Here is a 22,793-nt window from a genome sequence, read left to right as displayed (position 1 = left end):
CCAAAATGTTGCTAATGTAAAAGAGTATCATTCTTAACACAATAATCATTATTAACAATTTCCCCCAAAAAATTTCAAAGAAGCCGACTCTATTAAAATGTTATAAAGCTCAGAGATAAATCACAGCCGCGGGTTTAAGTAATTCTCTGATGTAAGTTGGGTTGTGTCTCCTGTGGTTGGCGGGTCAGCTGTTCGTCTGCAGCTCTGAGGTCAGTACCTGTTGTACAGCAGGATGTCGGGCCTCCAGATCTGGTTGTCGGGGAACCGAACGTTGGCGACACCCGGATAGTCCGACATGTTCCACTGAAGGTAGAAATCTGTCCAGTACTGCAGACACATAAACACACATTAATGTGAGTACTAATACACACACAAAATAAATAAAAAAAACCTTCAGTCATTTACAGTATTTCTGGAGCTTTCAACTACATGTGTGCATAAAGTAACAACCGACTTTAAAATGAGGACATCAAAGCAACAACTTGGATTCGTCTGCATCTGCTAATCACTGAAACTATTACGAAACCTTTCGACGGAGGAAGACTTCCCCTGAAAGTCGTTATCCACGTGGCCTCGAAGCTCTGGATGTTGAAATCTCAAACTTATTGTGACTACTTAATTAAATAAAGTTAAATATCACCAAGATTGTTTTCTCCACAATGTGGTGCATGTTTTTTGTGAAATCTACACAGAGAAATAAAAAAGTAAAATTGTCCTAAAGTGGCCATTTGATGAGCAGCAGCTCGTCTGTGTTCGACCTTCATATTTCAGCTGATGACATCCAGATTTCTCTGATGACTGTGATGTAACAGCTGTTGTTATTTCTCTATCTGTGTTGTTTCTACGAAGCTGAGTGAGGAAGACGAGCGCTGCTGCCAGGAATCATCAGCAGTGTTGATGTCTCATTAGCATACAAGTCTCCGTCCTCATTACATTTCACAGCCTCTCTTTGGTTTGTGTTGATGGTTCGAGGCTGTGATGGTGAAGGTCATGCAGACATCTCCCTCTCTTCTCTCTCCCTCTCTTCTCTCTCTCTCTCCCTCTCTTCTCTCTCTCTCTCTGTCTTGTTTACTTCCTGTCACCGAGAGTTGAAATGTTTTTCTCAGAGGACTCTTTTGGAAGTAGAAACTGTCTCAGTAGCTGCAGACACGACCCTGAAAATCACAGGACAAGACCCTGAAGTTCACGTCCAAAAACTAAAAGTGGGATGGCTTCTCAGAAATGTTTGATTTGATACTTTGGATTTCTCAAGAATGTATAACTTTTAAAATAAGAGACAAAAAGAACCCTAAAATGATCATTATGTTTCCGGTAGTCACTTTATTGAAAAGCTCTTCTTTAGTCGTTGTGTCGTCTAAAAAACAGTTAACGAGTTAAAGGTTTTAAAAGTTAACGAGCCACGGTGACCTGGATCTTACATTTAGTGTACAAAGGAACACACTTATGATTTAATCAATCACATCGTTTTTGTGCGTAAAATATACCCACAGATTTACTGCAAAAATCCAGAGTTTGTTTTGTCAGGAGTTTAATATTTAAACTTTTATGGACCGAGCTGTCGGTGCTTCAGCCACAGAGCTCGATGCTCCTCCACCTGAGCCTGATGCCGGGGATTTAGAGAGCAGAGCTTTCATCATGAAATATTCTTCACACTTTGAAAAACAGCCCTTCGTCTGCAGTACAGACAAGGTTCATCTAATTTATGTAATAAGCTTCTGAATATTCAGGAGAGTCCAGAGCTACAGCCACCAAACGTGTTTCTTTGTGGGATGCGTGTTAATGTTGAGGATGAGTTGTGAGCTGTGTCTTAGGGATGTTTATTTGTAGGGTTTTAGCGACACATTTTAATTGTGTGTTCAGGAATGTTTAGATAATTAACTTTGCACCCTGGACCTGACAAACTTAATCTCATCCCACTGTATGCGTATTAATATGGATGTGGTAAGAATGACAAATTAATTAATCTTGAACCTCGTTAATCACATCCTGACTGAAGCTCTTTACTGAACACACAGACATGAAAGTTATTATCCGTCTTAACATATAAATCTTACAAAAATGTTGAATATATATTATTCAATCACGAGATGGTAATAATTTTTTATGAGTTATAAACTTTCAACAGATGTTATTTACTCCATAAACAGTTACACTAACTAAACAGTTACTAAACAGTAATCAGGCTGTTTCCTCCGTTTAATCATTTATATTTATGAATCCATGATTAACAGACATTTAAATGTTTACTTTACGCTTCAATATCTTCAGTTATTTCTTTTATTAAAGTTGGGATCCCGGCTCCAGTATTTCTTGTGTAATTATCTGTATTTTTCCAATATGTTATCCTTTTATTGTTTGTTTTCTTACGCTTTCCTCGTTATATGGTGACGAAATTACAATTACAATAGTTTACAATTTTACCATGAATTTCCATAAAGTTGAATGTCACGACTAATAGGAACAGCACTTTGGTTGAATGACATCACAGCCTTCCAGCTGAAACAACAAAGACTTGAAGAGAAGAAACACGCATATCAGAAGCATCATAAAAAGATGGTTTGATTTTCAGTGTCTACATGTATTTTTAATAAGCAGGTGAGAATGTCTCTGTTCTTTTTTTCTGTCTAAAAAGCTTCAAAGGCTCCAAGAGTCAGAACAGGATGAGACCAAAGCAGGCTGCACGATATAAAGCCAAACTGATGCAAAGAAAGGAAAAGGAAGGAAAAAACATACAAGAAAAAAAAAACTTTCAAACAATGTCATCTAACAGCCACTTCTGAACTGAAATTGGTTTTGTATATCATCACATTTATTTTGGGATTGTCCACATTTTTAGTCTGATACAGAATCATTTTCTAATAAGAGAGATTATCCTCCCTGTCGGAGCTGTTGGTTATTTTGGGATCTTGGCAGCAGTTTAAAGCTTCCTTTTTAACAAGACTAAAAATGTAAAGACTCAACACACGCTGAGGATTTCGATTTAATACAGGGTCATTAAAATCAAAAGGAAAGAAGGATTCATCCTTGTTTTTTTTTTCAGGAGAGGGTGTGTGCGTGTGTGTGTGTGTGTGTGTGTGTGTGTGTGTGTGTGTGTGTGTGTGTGTGTGTGTGTGTGTGTGTGTGTGTGTGTGTGTGTGTGTGTGTGTGTGTGTGTGTGTGTGTGTGTGTGAGAGAGAGAGAGAGAGTTAAATGATGACCTACTAGGGACTCTAAAAGGAGTTGTAGTACTGTTGTTGTTGTTTTTTTTTATCACAGACCTACTTGCCACAAATGTTTCTCTCCATCACAAAAACAAAAAAATATTGTGAGAGCCATTGATTGAATGCTGAGGTGCTGCTGCAACAATGAATGGGATAAAAATGTTTTTTCCATGAAGGGAAACTAACACGGTACAAACTTTAACTCCTGGTGAAGTCTCTATGAGTCATTTCCTGTAACCCGGTATCACGATTTGATGGTGAATTTTGTTTTTACCTTTCTTTGTACTACATTATAGTATTCTGAATATCTTTGATTTATTTTACTTCTCTTTAGAGAAAACAAAACACTTGTTTATGTCAAATTTGTGTGTACGGTGAGTATTTTTTTATATAGATCAAACCATCAGTCAGTTAATCATAATAATCATTGGCAGATTAATGGATAATGAAAATAATCATTCATTTCACCCCAAAAACAAAGACCTGCAAAATTAGGACAATCCCACCAGAATTGGCTGAACTTTGTGTAAACCAAGATGTTGGACAGGGTAAACATTGTGCAGTCGGCATCCCATAATATATAGATGTTGTATTGGTGTCTTCATTCATTAAATAACTGTTCAACTATTAAGGTACTGCATCCTTTACTATTATATTCTCATCTCAGATTTGTGTAGTTTATCTTTTTATGCTTATGTATGTGTTTAGTTTTCAGTGCTCAAACAGCCTTTAAATGACAATAGTCAACAAAATAATTCAACGATATGAAATACAAAACCCCCTAAAGGTAAAAAAAAATCTGAATCCAAATGTTGATACTGAGGCAGTTTTTATTCCCAGTGAGTCAAAGTTTTCTCGCTTGCCAGGAGAAAAACTTCCAAAAAGCCGCAGTAACACTGACATTAAAAAATCCACACAGCTCCCAGTGCAGAAATGTTTTCTCTCGCTTAAAGACATTCATCCCCTGCTCAAAAAAAAGGCCCTCGATGACTCCAGCAGCAGCAGCAGTGGAGGAGGAAGAGGAGGAGGGGGAGGGGGAGGAAGAGGAGGAGGAGGAGAGGAGAACGCCAAATTAAATTAAGCCAAAACACTCATTGTTCCTGGGAGGGTGCTGCGGGGAGGAAATGCCGAGCCCCCCGGGAGGAAGCAACCTTTCCATCCGAGAGGAGCAGATTAGGCCGGATTAGTGCATCGCCACTTTACAAACACACATTCCACAGGACCTGATATGAAAGCTAATTAAATTTGGACAGCTGCGTGAAATGGGTTTAGGAAGCTCTCTTAATGAATTCCTACACTCTCCATTAGCTCTGACATTCACACCACAGTCAGTCCGGGCCGACAACCGGCAAAGAAAAAGAAAAACAGCTTTTCAGGGAATGAAACCAATTCGAAGTGAACAAAGAAGCAGCGGTTGATTTCAGCAAGGTGTGAGGCGTCAAAGAGCACGAGGGACCGACTCTCACAGAGGAAGAAGAACAAGTTTGTACTCTGCCGACTTCTGGATCGAGTTTTTCTCCACCGCTGCAAACTTATCTGGGTCAAGCAGCAGAGCTACAGATTCCTCTCGGTATTGAGCTGGAGGACGGATGGGATCATGTGGCTGCAGGCTTTTATTCTTTATCATATTTACTTGGTTTCTTTCACCAGAGTCAGTTTACTCCTCGTCCCCGGTGCCCTGACTGACACAAATATCCATCTGCAGCGGCCGGAGGTGATTTTGTGATGAAGATCCAGCACATATTTTAACCTGCTGACGAGACAAATAATCCATTGACAATAAAATACAGATTATTGTTTCTAAATGAGCACTGCTGTTACTAAATGCTGAAGCAAGCGTTTAAAGAACCATAAAGGAAAAGTTTGACATTTTATATGCTTTTCTACTTTCTTACTGAGACTTGCAGAATATAAAAAGCTTGAGACCACTCTCATGTAAGTGGAAACGGGCTACATGACCGGAGATGACTGATGACCCTGAGCAGATCCGAATCATTGGCATCAATCTGAAACAAAGATATTTAAAGATATTCAAAACAGATTTGAAAGTGTGGTAAATGAATAAGTGTATGGGGGCACAGTACTGCCACAAGTCAAGAGCATGCTCTTCCAATTTGAGAGCGTGACTTCTTGTTTTCACATTGAAATATTGTAATTTTCTCTCTGGAAAGTCTTCGCTCGCAGCTCAAACAGTTACTGCTCACCTGTGGACCTGAAGAGCTCTTTTAAAACTGAATGTCTGACCTCAGCTGGCGCTCTTGGATTTGGATGAAATGACTCTAAATGACCCTGTCAAAATTCCCCAACCGACAGGTATGACGTCGACCAATGAAATCCTCACTGCCTCCTTGTGTGTGCGTCCCGATTGGACCGTAACGGTTGAAGCGGATTCATCCCTTCCTTCAGCGCCGTGTTAAATGAACGTAGCAGCAGCGACTGTTTGAGTCCGAGGGAAGACTTTCCAGAGAGAAAATGACAATATTTGATGATAAAAACAGGAAATCCGGCTCTCACATTGAAAGAGCATGCTCTTGATTTATGGCAGTAATGTACCCCAGAGCGGTGTAATCACTTCCTACCATGTGATTAGTGTCATGAAAATGACTTCACCTTTATCTGTAGTCACAAACAGTGTTTGCTTGTTCAAATGTGTTGAAAACATCAACGGTTTCTGTGTGCTCAGATTCATTTTATTCACCTGACTGCCTCTTAGGCTCCCGAGTTAACGTGGGAAATCTCATCCTGTTGTTTAATCCCAACATAATCCACTTCTCTATTCTGGCTGGATTGATGCCAAACTGTTTTTTGGCTCTGACCCAGCGAGGACTCCAGAGACCTGGACTACGCAGCAGGTTCAACACATCCAGGATATCTTTCTCTTATCTGGTTTAACTAAGCTGACAAACTACTAAACAGTCACATGAAGGGATCCCAGAGTTTCTTGATCCTTCCATGAATGTGTTTCAGCATCTGACCGAGATCACCAACACAGACAGTCGACAGGCAGCAGTGACTTATTGTACAAACCAAGAGTAAACTATAATATCAGACAAATACAAACAAGTTAAACTCATAACCGCCGTTGTCTTGAAGCAGCTCAGCTGCAGCTGTTGGATGCAGGAAGGACAGGAGTAAAAAAAAACACAAAAAAAACGCTGACCCTGTGACTTTGCAGTTAAAAGGTTTATCAGCGCCCTGTAGGGCAGCAATGCACGTGACCATGATTACATTTGTGGTTTCCATTAAAGAGATATGTTGCTTACATGTTTTTTTTTCGTATTCAGAATTGGATTTATTGCCAAGTATGTTTTCACATAAAAGGAATGTTGGGCTGCAAAAAACTAAATACTAAAAAGTGAAAGAAATATCAAGCAGCGAGAAAATTAAACTCAAAAGGTAGTTGGTAGAAATAAAATTTCACACTAAAGTACAAAAATACACAGTATAAACCGATTATGTGATGTGAAATGTAACACCACAAAGAATACTAATAAACGACGCAATAACACCTCGTTTTACATGTGATGAGTTCACAGCTGTGCAAAATAAGATTACAGATTTAAATGTGACGGGTAATCTTATGATGTGTATGACTGTATTATTCTTGCAGCTCCAAATCCAGTGGTGCAAATTAGGAAATAAAAAACATAATTTAGAGGTAGGTAGGTTTACTTCCATTTGAGCACAACAAGAAGGCTGCAAGGCTTCAATCAGTGTCTGTTGTAGGATGATATCCACAAACAAAAACACCATGAAATGGAATCTATAGCCACGAGGTTTGCTCGTCTCTGAAGCCTCTGAACACTGCAGAGACCCTCGGAGACCCATCAAACCTGACATCAGTAAGCCTGACGAACCTCCCCACTGTGGGCCACAGATTTCAGAGTCACAGTGAAGTGATGTCGGACTGACTGAACACCACAGTGACTCCCGATCACCCCCTGAAGTACACAGTGGGGGGATTTTTTTTACAAACGCAACTTTAAACCCCGGAGGATGTTCGGTAGTAAAAGAAACACTCCAGACGGTTCAATGTATTTTACAAAGTTTGCAGATAAAAGATAAGAAATGAGGATGAAAGCAAATACAAAGTTAAAAGTTCAAACTGAGCACAGATTAAACAGAAATCAGAGTAAAGCGACAGAAAAGTTTGAAAACTCACCAGCTGCAGCCAGATGTTGGTGGTCAGTACTTGGTTCTTCTCATCCTAAAAAACACAAACAACAAAAGCAATCAGTGTCTTCGCCCCATTTCCCCAAAACACAATCAGTCCCTGAAGATTTTTATCAAGTACCTCATGTTTATTAAAACAGCACTTGAGAGTGAGCGCACATAGACAATGTGGACTTGCTCTTTATGTTGGAAGAACATAAATCTCAAAAAGTAGGTGTTGTTAATGAGTAATCCTTCATAAAAGTAAGGTCTACTGTAGAATTTGCAATCTGCAGCTTTAAACTCGCTGCTACCGAGTGGGCATCAGATAAGAAAGTCAAGTTATTTTCAGTGCTGCTCGGCTGTTTTTGGTGTCAAAGAAAGAAAGTCAGAACAGAAAATATCTTTTTTTTTTTTATTAAACAGTTTGCGTAACAGCTGAAGCATGGACGTAAATACAAAAATAAACGGTCCGTTACCGTTATCTTTACCGATCTCCTCAGCATGTCCTGATAATTAATCAGTATAAATAATTAATGAGGCAACAGCTGCTGTGCGACTTGAGTAAATAAGCAGAGCTTTCACTTTAGAGATGCACATGTGATTCCTGCTGCTGAGTGATGCTGCAGGAATTTATTCAAATCAGAGTCTCAACCTACATACAGCGGAAAAATAACAAAAAGCTTCAGGAGGCTGGATGACAATTCACAGAAACTCAGGATTTCACTCAGTGGCGAGAAGAGGCAACGTCGGAGAGCCTGTTGAGTCTACACATAAATATGACTGTCATACGTACTGTATGCACGGAGAGGTTGGCTGATAAGCAGCTTGTATTTGCATGTTACAAGCAGCCAGAAGATCAGTTTTGCAAATCAGGTATTCAGCATCAATCATTTTTCACCAAATGTTTACAAGGAACAGTTTATGATAGAAGTATGGACCGAAAATGAGCAAACAAATGAATTAAATCCAAAGTTTAAGATGTTGAAGATGCTCTTGGCTTGTTTCAAAAAGTCAGGAGCTGCATGTTAATCTAAAAACTAAGTCATGGAAAAAAAAAAATTCGGCCTAAAGACGCTGTTGGGAAACAGGAGCCTCGTCTGTTTGCAGACGTCCGTCTCCTCTGAGACAAAGTCTGTCCATTCTCCACTGTTTGTTTCATCCCTTTAAATTAATCTTAAACATGGCAGCCAGCCATCAGGGGGGGATACGAATAATGTCAGTTTGATGAATGTCCAGTCTGTTAATATATTCTCAGGCAGCGAAGCATAGAGAGATAATAAAAAGTTTCAGGACTGACCTTCACTTAGTATCCTAAGGATGCAAAGCCAAGACACAATATGTGAAAAATTAAGTGCATTCTATGGAAACTATTGACTTTTTCTGTGTACTGTATTTGAATCAGCAAACACGAGACCCTCTTCAAAACAGGAAGTAAAATCAGACCAGTCACAGTGATGCAAAAAGCACTTAAAACTAGAATCAGAGCTTCAGAGGTGACAATGATTAGAACCTGTCTATTTTATATCTCTGAGATCATTTCCAAGGATCACCAGATAGTTGTGGAGAAAACCAGGTGAAAAATCCAGTTTCAGACTGGACCGTGAAAGAAACGCGACAGGGCTTTTAATTTGAAACAGTTTGAGCCGCAGTATCGAGCTTCACCAAGCAGCTACAGCCAGTTAGTTACCACATGAACGACCTGAGGGATGGCTTCTCAGATAAAGTATTGCAGCTCAGGACTCTTGCCAACAGGAGATGTCTCCATGTGTTTCACCTGAAAGTTCAACAGCAGCTTCTTCACCTCAGAAACACGAGGATATATCAGAAATATCACTCTGACTTCATGCAATATTGATTTACATGCTCAGCCAATAGCAACATGAAATATCCACAGTGTGTTATTTGTTCAGAGGGGCTTGCATATGAAAGCATAAATAACCTATGGAGCCAAAAGACAGCGATGAGTGAGCGAGACAATTTTCATAAAAGTATAAAACTGGTCCAAGAGTGAATGCGAGTGAATTTGCAATTTGTCACAGCTCAAGGAGCTTTTTTTATGCTTGCGTGAACCTTTTGCAGCTCAACATGAGCCCGGCTGCGCCTAGATGGGTGGAGCAGCTCTACGAGGGGCGTGTCCATAAAGGTTTGCTTGTGCAATGCAACTTTGGTGTCACTTTTGAAGTCACACTTGTGTTTCCACCAGTTTAAACCTCAGCAGCAGGCACTGAGGGAGATGGTGGAAGCAGCTGAACAGAGTGTTTTCAATGATTGACAGGTCTGGTCTGCAGGCAGGCAGTTCAGCACCCGGACTCTTCTACTAGAGAACCATGCTGTTGGAATATGTGCAGAATGTGGTTTGGCTTTGTTTTGCTAAATAAACAAGACCTTCCCTGAAAGAGACGTTGTCTGGATGGCAGCATATGTTGCTCCAAAACCATCATTCAACATTAAAAGTATCCTCCAAGATGTACAAGCTACCCATGCCATGTGCACTAATGCACCCTGATACCATCACAGATGCTGGCTTTTGAACTGTGCGCTGATAACAAGCTGGATGGTCCCTCTCTTTAGCCCGGAGGACACAGCATCCATGATTTCAAAGTGGACAGCTTTCCACTTCACCTCAGTTCATCTTCAATGATCTCGGTCCAGAGAAGGCGGCGGTGTTTCTGGATCATGTTTCTACCTGTTTTTTTCTTTGGAGAGTTTTAACCTGCATTTGTGGATGCAGCGATGAACTGTGTTCACAGACGATGGTTTTCACAAGTGTTCCTGAGCCCATGCAGTGATTTCCACTACAGATTCATGTCTGTTTTTAAAGCAGTGCTGCCTGAGGGCCATCCCATACAGGTAACAACACATGCTGCAAAAACTTCCTGGAAGTCACACACACACTCAAATCTAGTTCACTGTTAATCCCAGGGTTTGGATTAACAAGTGGAGGTGGAGGAACATCTGGCCGCATCCACCCACCAGCTGGCCCATCCTCAAGAAAAACATGGACTCCTTCCACCAGCAAAGCCAGACACACCGCAATGCACACTTCCCCCTGCACCACATCTTCAAAGAGATGCAACATCTCCACTTGAGCAGACGAGAAGAACAATCCCATATCCCAAAGTAACGCTGAATCCCCAAAATCATATTACTGAACTGACGCCAGGATAAGTGAATCCAACGTGCCTGTTTATCTCTGGATTTTAACAGCCACCATGCGTCCTGTCAGGGAAACAAAAAACATTTTATCCGAAAGGCAAACAAGCACCATCACAGAGAACTTTCTCACACACCCCCACACTCCCAATATGTCACAACCAGTTCAGAAACTGTGACAAATAATGAGCGGTAACACCAGCAGTCAAATCCTCCATTTATTTTAGAACAAACAAAAATAACTGGAGTTGTTGAAATGAGGTGTGGCAGTTAGATACTCTTCTCACAGACATTTTACTATATTAAAGAATAAATGTAGTCATTCTTAAATAATCTGATGAGACAAAATTCTTTTTTTTTTGCATTTATTTCTGGGAGCCAATAATTGTAACCAGGACTTTACCACGAATGCACACACTGACTCTGAATCTAAAGAACGTATATTGTATTTTATATCGTATTTACACAGCATGCTAGAAGTACTCTAAACTCTTCAATCAGTCCCTCCAGGATATTAATGAGTTTTTTAGTGATTGTTGCTATCAAAAAGGTTGATTTTGCTGCTAATTTCCCCCCAAAATCGTGATGTAATTTGTGAAGTTTTAAAGGATTTTTATGCAGTAAAATTGCAGGAATTAGAAAACATTGGAAATTGAGGGGAAAAAAAGCGATTTTAAATTTTTTTTTTTTTAAAGCAGTAACTGATAAAGAGTCAGATGTTCTCAATTCCTTTGATAATAAGCATGCTGCACATCGCAGATATACTTCAGTACTAATGATGTTTAGCTCTGATTCGGTCTCCACCAACTCCTGAAAAACAGCTGCTGGAAATACTGAAGCTGAATCAAACTGTAAATGTGCCGGAAAACAAGAAGCAGCAGCTGAAAACTCTGCAAAGCTGCAGTTGGTGAGAAATCTCTGTGGGTTTGTCACCAAACAACATTTTTATCATCAGACAGTCATCTGAATCATCATTAGTATTAAAACATTAATTAGGACAGCTCTTAAATTCATCACCTCCTGCACAGAGTCAACAGCTGCAGGGATCATTTGTACTCTGCTGATCCTCTTCGCAGTGTTTTGGATGATATTTGTGTATTTTTGCCAAAGCAGCGTCTCACTGGGCCACGATGCTGATCATTAACAGTACCTGAGGGAAACCTCTGCTGATGTTCACAAAGACATTCAGGAACAGGTTATCAGGGTCAGAGAGGCAGCAGGAGGCTGCATCTGGTTTTATAGCTCATTGTTCCTGCATGTAGAGCGAGCCGAGGAGCTGCAGTGTGACCTCCACTTCACCTGCGAGTCACAGACCAGACCGCCCAGCGAGCCGGAAAGAGAAGCCACTGGTCTGGAGATAAAACTCTGGAGCAACGGGGCAAAACAGCAGCAGCTGTGAAACTGCAGCTCAGATGATACGAGTTCATGACCGCCGCTGCCCTCCTCACAGACGGGCTTCTGTTACCAGAACTACAGACGTCGGACAGACACACAGACCTGAAGGACTGTCTGTAACTCTCCTTCATGGACGCACACAAAAACCACAACTAGTAAAACTCTGTTTGAAATTTTAAACAATATATTCTGTAAAAAGTACGACTCTCTTTGAGTTTGTTGGACAAATAGAAGTTATAGCTTGTTCAATCAATGTTATTTGTTTCTGTGAGTGATCAGTTGACTCACTGGTGAGTATTTACTGGGACTTTAAGTCCACTGGAGTCCATCCAACTATTCAGAACAGCCTGTAGCTTTCATTATAAAAGGCACGGAATTGTTCCGCTTCAGACACTTAAATATCAGCATTTAAAGCAAATATTGAAATGATGTCACCAAATCAAACCAGTCTCATGAATTTAACTTTCTTGACTTTTACTACATTAACAGAATAAAACATTTTGAGTTGTGAAAATGTTGTAAGTGGGACAAACATAAAATATAATCTTAGGGAAATTAAGTCAAACTGCTTAGCTTTGATTTTTACACAGAATGGAGCTTTATTGCAAGAGACACTGATTGTAGTTAATTAACAAACGAGCAATTTGGAAGCGTTACGTTCAACATATGAAATACCATCATTCAAAATCTGTGTCTCTGTAGTTCCTCCCTGTGCATAATATTGTGGATGTTCCCATGCGGTGCTGGAACGTCTGAGGAGCTGATATGAGTTAAGTATTATATTTGGCGGCAGCTCCCCTGAGTTTCACAGCATTCATAAAGACTTAGACAAAGGCTGCAGCTTCGAGTCCGGAGCAGACTTACATCAGGCAGGCTGCGTTTCAACACAGATGGAGGATGAAGGAGATTCTGCTAGTATCCAACAACAACAAAAAAAAATCACCTGAAAACAGTCCAAAAAAATTAAAATAAGAGAGCAATGAGGTCAGACCTCTCCAGCGTCTCCCCGGGAGAACACAGAGTCTGCAAAGAGGCTGCAGGACAGCAAAAGCTGCTTCTTCAGCTGAATCTGTGTCGTTATCTGATATTAATAAGTAATGAATTACAAGGCTCGGTAATGAATAAGGACTCCAAGACTGTGAATGACAAAAACAGAAAATAGACAAAGCAGTGTGTCTCCAGAGAGCCAGAAAGATTAAAGGTCCAGTGTGCAGGTTTTAAAAGGATCTACTGGCAGAAATGGAATCAAATAATTATGTTTTAATTAGTGTATAATCCTGACGGAGTATCGGTATGTTTTAATTACCTTGAAATGAGCCCATCATATTTACATATCTACACTTCCACAGAGCTCAAATCTGATATTTGTCTCACCAATTGTCTTTTAGATGGGTTTTTAAATAAGACAGTGAATTTTTTGTTTTTAATCAATCAGATTCTTAATGGAGATCATTGAATCATCACACTTAACATGTGGACTAAGAAAAGAGAAATCTAGGAGATAACAGCAGGAACGTGATGAAAAATCCAGATGAAAAGTTAAGAAGACTCACATTTCAGAAACTACAAAACACTCACTTTTTCCTAAAGGAGAACAAAAACATGACTAAATGAAACTGAAAATGGCAAAAGTTCTCAAGAGTTAAATTAAAGCTACAAAACTTTGACAATAATGTGATTAAACAAGAGTCTACTGAGTAAAGTTTGTAAAAGCTGAGCCCTCAGCATCCAGCCGAGTTCAGGCTGACTCACTGATATTGATCAAGAATCCTCTGAAGCCCACGCAAAATATATTCTGTTCATTTTGTGGTATTGAACACTGAGAGAATCTTTAATTAAACGTCTAACTAATTACCATAATTACAACATTTTGTTTGTTGTTGTTATGAAGAGTCATATTGTAAACTGTGCCATCCTGCTGATATGTATCTTTGTTGTGTGTTTCTGTGCTGTCAGACTCAGTTTTACCCATTTTCAGAGCATATTCTAAACACACACACACACACACACACACACACACACACACACACACACACACACACACACACACACACACACACACACACACACACACACACACACACACACACACACACACACACGGGGTAAACAGTGAGTTTCAGCCTCACAGAAACAAACAAATAAAAAACAACTCACAGATGGAGTGAAAAGTGGAGTTAGATCAATCAATGATTTCACACAGAACAAACATCCACACCTGTTTCATCCTGCAGGATCACAGGAGGGCTGAAGAACTTTACAGATGACGTTTCAGTCCATTACAGGACCAACACACACACACACTCACACACACACACACACACACACACACACACACACACACACACACACACACACACACACACACACACACACACACACACACACACACACACACACACACACACACACACACACACACACACACACACACACACACACACACACACACACACACACACACACACACACACACACACACACACAGACAAACAGACACAGACAGACAGACAGACAGACAGACAGACAGACACACACACACACACACACACACACACACACACACACACACACACACACACACACAGACAAACAGACAAACAGACAGACAGACAGACAGACAACCACATGCACACCTACGGTCAATCAAGAATTGCCAATCGACCTAACGTGCATGTGTTTGGTCGGAGGAAGCTGGAGAAAACCCACGCAGCCACAAGCAAACTCACATTATAAATATCTCTCCACTAAAATAGTTTTCAATGCACAAAAAAAACTTTCCACACATATAAAAAAAAAAATCCGGTTCACAGATGTATTTCTGATCCAGACAGAAATATTTCTTGTTTTAAATATGTGTAATATAAATTCACAAAAACTGCAATAAAATATGCAATAATAAATATTAAGATGTGTCGCCGCCCTACAGGTGGATTGTTGTTTCAGCAGTGTGACACAGGTGGAATTACTCCGGATGGAGGTATCAGCCATCCTCACCAGTGTGGAAGCTCCGCCTTCCTCCGTCACCATCGACGACAGGACAGAGCTGACGTCGCTATAACAAGACTGAAGAAATAAATACATTTAAAAAAAAATCCCCATTTCGTGGGATGATGACGGAGGAAGCACCGTGGTTCTGAACGTAGGGGACGACCCGGCCAAAAGGAACTGACTCAGCAAATTGAACAAGGCAGCAAACAACAACTGGAAACAGACAAACCATCATAGAGGATATTGAAGCTGCACTCAGACACATCGTCAGCAGCTTTAAGAGAGCAGGACACTGATCTTCTTCACTGATCCCAGTCTCTGGTTTGGGAACGTGGATGACACCCGGGTCAAAATCAAAACAGGAAGTGGAAGTCTTCACAGAACAGATCGGTGCGGTGGACCGCAACATCACGCAGGAGGTTGTCAGAGGAAATCGTCTGGTCTGTTTAGAAATTGAAGATGACAAAAGCCTCAACATCAAAGTGTATTTAACCCCCACACACACACACACACGCACGCGCACACACGCACACAGACACACACACACACACACACACACACACACACACACACACACACACACACACACACACACACACACACACACACACACACACACACACACACACACACACACACACACACACACACACACACACACACACACACGCACACACACACACACACACACACACACACACACACACACACACACGCACGCACACACACACACACACACACACACACACACACACACACACACACACACACACACACACACACACACACACGCACACACACACACACACGCACACACACACACACACACACGCACACACACACACACGCACACACGCACACACACACACACACACACACACACACACACGCGCACACACGCACACACACACACACACACACACGCACGCGCACACACGCACGCACACACGCACACACACACACACACACACACACACACACACACACACACACACACACACACACACACACACACACACACACACACACACACACACACACACACGCGCACACACACACACACGCACGCACACACACACACACACACACACGCACGCACGCACGCACGCACGCACGCGCACACACACACACACACACACGCACGCACGCACACACACACACACACGCACGCACGCACACACACACACACACACACACACACACACACACACACACACACACACACACACAGATCAATATGAATCTTTGATCCTCACCATCTACTAGATCAAAGCTAAGTTTTTTCTGAACCCTCCATCATCGGACCAACAACGCGTCCCCGAGGAAAAAGGAGAAGCAGCAAAAACACATGAAATATGCGGCTGAAGAAACGAGACCTGAAGCAGACGGTCGGAGAGGAAAAGGGGATTTTCAACAATCAGTGCATCTTTGTACACTTCAAGCCAAATAACAGTCTGAGACAGAAGCTTGTCCACCCGAAGACAGTCAGACATCAACACGGGCAGCAGCAGAGCAGTGAATGCAGGAACTACTTTTCCTTCCGCCTGTCGTAGGTAAACGTGCTCGACGGAGAGCAAACAGTCACATGGGGATGTAGGTTCGTTTGTGATGGCAGCAACATAAAGTCGATAAACAGACGACAACAAAGAATACGATGAGGTCATAGAGCAGGTAGAGAGAGAGTCGTAAACCAGTGCTACTGACCAGCTCTGTTTGTTCAAGATTGATGTGTCCATGAGACGACGGGAATTCACCGCAATCTTAAAACCACAGGATTTAAACTGATGCAAATAAATGTAGCTAAATAAATAAATAAATATGGTCTTGAGGTACGTACTGAAATAGATAAATGCTACAATAAATAGCGATAAAGCAAACATCAATAAAATAGCCTATTTCTCAGTGTGTCATGATGCTGAAACAGCTGTTTTATTGCTGATTTTAACATTAAACTAACTATTTATTCTATAAGCAACAAACCTGACCTACTAAATGTGCCCCTGAACAGCCAGTGATGTTCACTGCTGACAGATTATTTCAAAATGTATTGTCTGATTTATACATTTATTATGGCATTTATGGATTTCATTTCATTTCAACGAGCATTTTAAAGCGGTCAGCTGTCAGTTCCTCTCCTCTGAGCTACAGTACATTTTGAGAGGCTGCGTCTATAACTTATTATTTACCTTTTCTGAACACAAAGCTTTAATAAAAAGTGTCTGCATCTGCGATATCAGTCCACATTTTTACTTGCAGTCGGATCGGACGGGAAATTTGTCTCTAGTTTGAACTACTAGTCACTCTGACACATGCTGATGTACATGCCCGTTACTACGGTTACAGATATACAGATCACTTTGGACAGCTCATGTCCAAAAGATACATGTTGACTTCCATTATTTGCTTTAACACCTCAGATGAACCTTCTTCTACTTCATCTGGTATCATCGTGTTCCGAGAAACACTCGACTCAGCCGTGTGTGTTCTTACCACGTCCATGATCTGCAGCAGGCTGAAGCTGAAGCGGACCGTCAGGCTGTCGGAGTCGTTGCTGACCGGCCGCTCCAGCGGGTTGTAGTTCCTCATCAGCTCCTTGTAGAGACGCCGCTGGTACAAACCCTGCAGAGAACCTGCAGCAGGAAAACAGACCGTCAGCACGTTTAACTTCACTCAAGGAGACATGATTCAATCAGGGCTTCAGATCAGAGGTACAAAGACTCCGTTGCTGTGTTCCAGATGTTGTACGAGTGTTCCAGATGTTGTACGAGTGTTCCAGATGTTGTACTTGTGTTCCAGATGTTGTTCTTACGAGTGTTCCAGATGTTGTACGAGTGTTCCAGATGTTGTACTTGTGTTCCAGATGTTGTACTTGTGTTCCAGATGTTGTTCTTGTGTTCCAGATGTTGTACTTGTGTTCCAGATGTTGTACTTGTGTTCCAGATGTTGTACTTGTGTTCCAGATGTTGTACTTGTGTTCCAGATGTTGTTCTTGTGTTCCAGATGTTGTTCTTGTGTTCCAGATGTTGTACTTGTGTTCCAGATGTTGTACTTGTGTTCCAGATGTTGTACTTGTGTTCCAGATGTTGTACTTGTGTATTAACTCTCTCTACTCTGAGTCCATCAGTGTGTTCTCTCTGTCAGTACAGAACCATCAGAACACTACCAGTACCAGGATGAATCACTCAGAACGCTCCAAAGAAGAAGTGAGAAACACTTTTCACCCTAAACGGTCGCCATCTTGGCTCCGTAGAGGAAGGGGCGGGGCCATGAAGGATTTTCAAATTAAAGGTATGTGATGAAGCTGCAGCTGTTCCTGAACACAACATGTTTCTTCTCTGCTGCTGGACAGAAGAATCAGTGTGTTTATTGAGTGTTAAACAGAGGACACAAAAACGCACTGATTTCTGGGTAAAATAATTAAAGCTGCAGATGTTTGAAGGTTGATGTGGTCACATGATGAGGTCATTTCCTGTCAGTGCAGAACAGCAGTGTGCAGATTGAAACAAAACTACTCTTCCTGCACTACAGCAGTACGAGTCCTGACATGTAAGAGCTCTATTTGTTGGTGAACTGAGGGAATTCTGTCATCTGCAACACAACACAAATGTGTCCTGTCACTATTTACAGAGTGAATCGTACCAAAACCTCACCATCCACTTCATAGAGAGAAAGAAGCTGTTGTTTGCAGTGTCAGTGATCCACAAAGTTCTGATTGGCTGCGTTGTCGTCGTGGGTTACGGCAGCACTCATTGTGAGATCTGAGACCCCTGTTGGGACAAAGATTTCACCACATCTCTCTTACGACCGTCTCCTTTCATCTCAGCCCGTCCGTCATCGCACCGTTAATATGGGCTTTAAAAGGCTTTACGGACGCGGGTTACATCAGCGGGGTTCAAGATGAAAGCTCGTCCTGATGCCTGACAGGTGATCAGCGAGACGGACAGCTGACTGACTGACTTCTTATTGTCAGTCCTGAGGATCAGAGTTTTTATGACACAGTGACGGCAAAACAAAATTACAGTCATGATTCAACCAAGTGTCACGGCAGAGCGTGAAATAGCCACGCTTTGGCCTGTCGAGGCGTGAAACTTACAAGCATGTTAATGTCATGTGATGCTGGATCATGTGATCAAAGCCTCACAACAGAGGCAACAAAGGACACGTTTTTAGGCAGCATCAGGAGGCAGGAGGGGTTGTTTGGTGGCATTCGTCACAGACTGCTGCCATGCGGGACGATGAGGTTCGAATGCAAGAGTTGACAACGTTTTTGTCAAGTTGTTTGTATTTTTCCAACCATATGTTTCATTTTCCTGTAAATCACATGACTCTACGTGCAGTAGGTTTCTTTTTCGGCCACTACAGGAAAACGTGTAACTTTCAGGCCGAGACAGGCCAATGCGTGGCTATTTCACGTTTTGACGTGATACCGGGTTGCATGATTAGTCCCTTCTGTGTAGCATAATAAACATATAGCGTACCAAACATATAGCGTACCAAACATATAGCGTACCAAACATATAGTGTACCAAACATATAGCGTACCAAACATATAGCGTACCAAACATATAGCGTACCAAACATATAGCGTACCAAACATATAGCGTACCAAACATATAGCGTACCAAACATATAGCGTACCAAACACATAGCGTACCAAACATATAGCGTACCAAACATATAGCGTACCAAACATATAGCGTACCAAACACATAGCGTACCAAACATATAGTGTACCAAACATATAGCGTACCAAACATATAGTGTACCAAACATATAGCGTACCAAACATATAGCGTACCAAACATATAGCGTACCAAACATATAGCGTACCAAACATATAGCGTACCAAACATATAGTGTACCAAACATATAGCGTACCAAACATATAGCGTACCAAACATATAGCGTACCAAACATATAGCGTACCAAACATATAGTGTACCAAACATATAGTGTACCAAACATATAGTGTACCAAACATATAGCGTACCAAACATATAGTGTACCAAACATATAGCGTACCAAACATATAGCGTACCAAACATATAGCGTACCAAACATATAGCGTACCAAACATATAGCGTACCAAACATATAGTGTACCAAACATATAGCGTACCAAACATATAGTGTACCAAACATATAGCGTACCAAACATATAGTGTACCAAACATATAGTGTACCAAACATATAGCGTACCAAACATATAGCGTACCAAACATATAGCGTACCAAACATATAGCGTACCAAACATATAGCGTACCAAACATATAGCGTACCAAACATATAGCGTACCAAACATATAGCGTACCAAACATATAGCGTACCAAACATATAGCGTACCAAACAAACATCACACCCGCATTTTTGTTCACTTCAGAGATTGGATTAAAAAAACAATCTTTGGTGCAAAACTTTTACGGTATTATCTTTAATTTGACTAGTTTGTGGTACAATAATAATGATAATAATAATAATGGTACCATGTTATGGAAATCTGGACTGTTTATACTGGTGTGACTTGAACGACCACATTTAGGCAGTTTATTCTGTTTTTAATCGGATTATTATAAATAATTCATGAATCACTGACACATTCTAAATTCACTAATATAATAGTAAACATGTTTTCTCAGAGCTGCAGGTGAACAGATGTAATTCGATCCAGTGTGTAAATAGCACTGAAGGTTTGTCAGACTGCTGAACAAAGTCTTTCAGCTCGACGCGTCACTCTGTATGTTAGTTCATCAAATATTTGTTTAAAAGAAGGAGTGACATAATCACGCTCAACAGATATCAACAGACACAATATGATCCACTTCCACTTCCACAGTAGGAAGTTCAAGGAAAAAGAGTCGGAGCACTTCCTCGTCGAGCTGAAACGTTTCGTTCTATATTTAGTCTGAGTTGCATTTCACGTGTTTGTGAATCCACTTTAGCAACGTGTCTCTGCGGAGGAAACACATCTGCTTGTGTGCAGATTGAGCAGCTGATGTACACAATGATAATCCTTGTGTGTGTGCCTACGTAGGTGCACATCACTATTTTAATAATGCACTTCTAAAACGAGAGGTTTATTCACCTGAGCCCGTAAAACAGTTGTGTAATGTCCCGATGAGCTTCGTCAAGTCTCAGAAAACACTGTTTTGTGGTTATTCTACTGATAAACGCAAAAACGCTCCATTTACCAGGCAGCACAGGTTTAGAAGCTATATTGAGTAACATTAAAATAAAGGTGCCGGTGTTTGTGGAGTTCAAGTCTCCATCTCTGCTGCCTGTGAAGGCAAGGTACAGCTGGACAGCTCAGAAATACATATATACACTGCTCTATGTATTAATCCATATCTGTTCTGGTCACAAGCCTGTCTGTAAATGTTTCCTTCAAAAGGAACATTTTATATCACGTTGTGAATGTTGAGTTCAGGTTTCTGACAAGAACAAAATTCGGTCAGAAACATTAGAGACGAAATGATTGACGACCTTTTAAAAACCAGCCGACAGTAAATTACCCAGTAAAAAAAACATTTGATTTAATGGGTGCCGGCGTCGGGACTATAAGTGATTCTGGAAAGTGTGAAGTGTCTTTTTATTAGTTTTGGCAAAAGACATAAATTAACATCTGATTTTAAGCTTTAATATTCCAAAGCATTAATATTAAAGTTAAAAAGTTTTCCTTTTCATTCTGAGAATCAGCACTTCACAACATTAAATGGTTAAAAACCACCAAGTACACTATTTAACTGTAAAGCAGCTTCTCCAGCAATAAATAATGTGAAGCGTGAAACCTGCAGGAAGACGATCAGACTGGAGATTTATATGCTTCAAGATACAACGATGATTGTAGACTGTAATACATGACAATACAGCAGATATCAACGTTTTAGCCTGCAGAGGAACTACAGAGCTGAAAGCGGCTCATCGGCTGTTGTTTTTCACTGTCTGAGAAAGCTTCAGTTGGATTTTAGCTTTTCAAACTGAAATAAAGCTGAAAATAAACACTTTCCAAAGTGAATAAAAGACAAATCTGCAGAGAAGTTTTTACAGTAAAGAGCTTAATAAATTCACTGGTAATGAAAATAATGGTTTATAGTTACATTAAAGATAATGGTGTGTCATGAATCTGTTTACACTGTGTGGACTTGACTTTGGGGTCATTCGTTTTCAGGTGAAGACCTGGTTTATAGTTGGTTTTGCTTCAGATTCAGTTTAAGTTTAGCTTCAGAGGGACCTGATGGTAGAATTGGACATTTTAGTATTGAAAGTGAATATTTTTCTTTGACTGGCTATAATGTCAGTGTGTTAGAATCAGGCAGAGAAAGGCATTTAGTTGTGATGGTTAAGGAGAGTTATCTGAAAAGGAGAGTCCTCTGAGCGATAGAAAGACCAACAGGAGTGTGTGTGTGTGTGTGTGTGTGTGTGTGTGTGTGTGTGTGTGTGTGTGTGTGTGTGTGTGTGTGTGTGTGTGTGTGTGTGTGTGTGTGTGTGTGTGTGTGTGTGTGTGTGTGAGCCTACCGTGAACGAGGCAGCAGAGTATCAGGATGTGAAGGGAGAACATCCGAGTGTCCATCCTCAGCGACCGCGAGTCACACGGACGGGAAACTGACCAGAGTTCCTCCTGAAGCAGCCGCAGATACCGGAGACAGAGAGAGACAGAGACAGAGACAGAGGATGAGAGAGAGACAGAGACAGAGAGACTGAGAGGCAGAGGGAGACGGAGGGAGACACAGAGAGAGAGAGAGGATGAGATTGCTCTGAGGGGGAAACGGGATGCTCCTCCCTCCATACAAATCCAAAGCAGCAGAGGACTCAGCAGCTGGAGAAGCTGCAGGAGAGAGAGAGTTGTGTGAGTGTGTATTTGTATTACTGATGTTGTGAGGACATGAATCTGTTTACACTGTGT

General features: G+C 41.1%; 1 protein-coding gene across 2 annotated transcripts in view; it reads right to left on the bottom strand.

The window, feature by feature from the left end:
• The window catches only part of LOC138630254 (neuronal acetylcholine receptor subunit alpha-7), a 44,783-nt gene extending 22,196 nt beyond the window's left edge, over positions 1 to 22,587 (bottom strand). For both annotated transcript variants that reach the window (XM_069714469.1, XM_069714468.1), the window contains exons 1-4: positions 22,406 to 22,587; positions 17,385 to 17,524; positions 7,363 to 7,407; positions 218 to 327 (exon numbers count right to left, since the gene is read on the bottom strand). In XM_069714469.1, the coding sequence (XP_069570570.1) occupies positions 218 to 327; positions 7,363 to 7,407; positions 17,385 to 17,524; positions 22,406 to 22,460 (350 nt within the window). In that variant the 5' untranslated portion in view covers positions 22,461 to 22,587. The remainder of the gene's footprint in view (positions 1 to 217; positions 328 to 7,362; positions 7,408 to 17,384; positions 17,525 to 22,405) is intronic.
• Between the last annotated feature and the right edge of the window lie 206 nt (positions 22,588 to 22,793).

This window comes from Brachyistius frenatus, unplaced genomic scaffold, assembly GCF_029030835.1.
Source record: "Brachyistius frenatus isolate BFR_SWC_R1_liver_20210118 unplaced genomic scaffold, ASM2903083v1 Contig_131, whole genome shotgun sequence".
In the NCBI taxonomy this organism is placed as follows: domain Eukaryota; kingdom Metazoa; phylum Chordata; class Actinopteri; family Embiotocidae; genus Brachyistius; species Brachyistius frenatus.
This window is presented reverse-complemented; position numbering and strand designations above follow the sequence as displayed.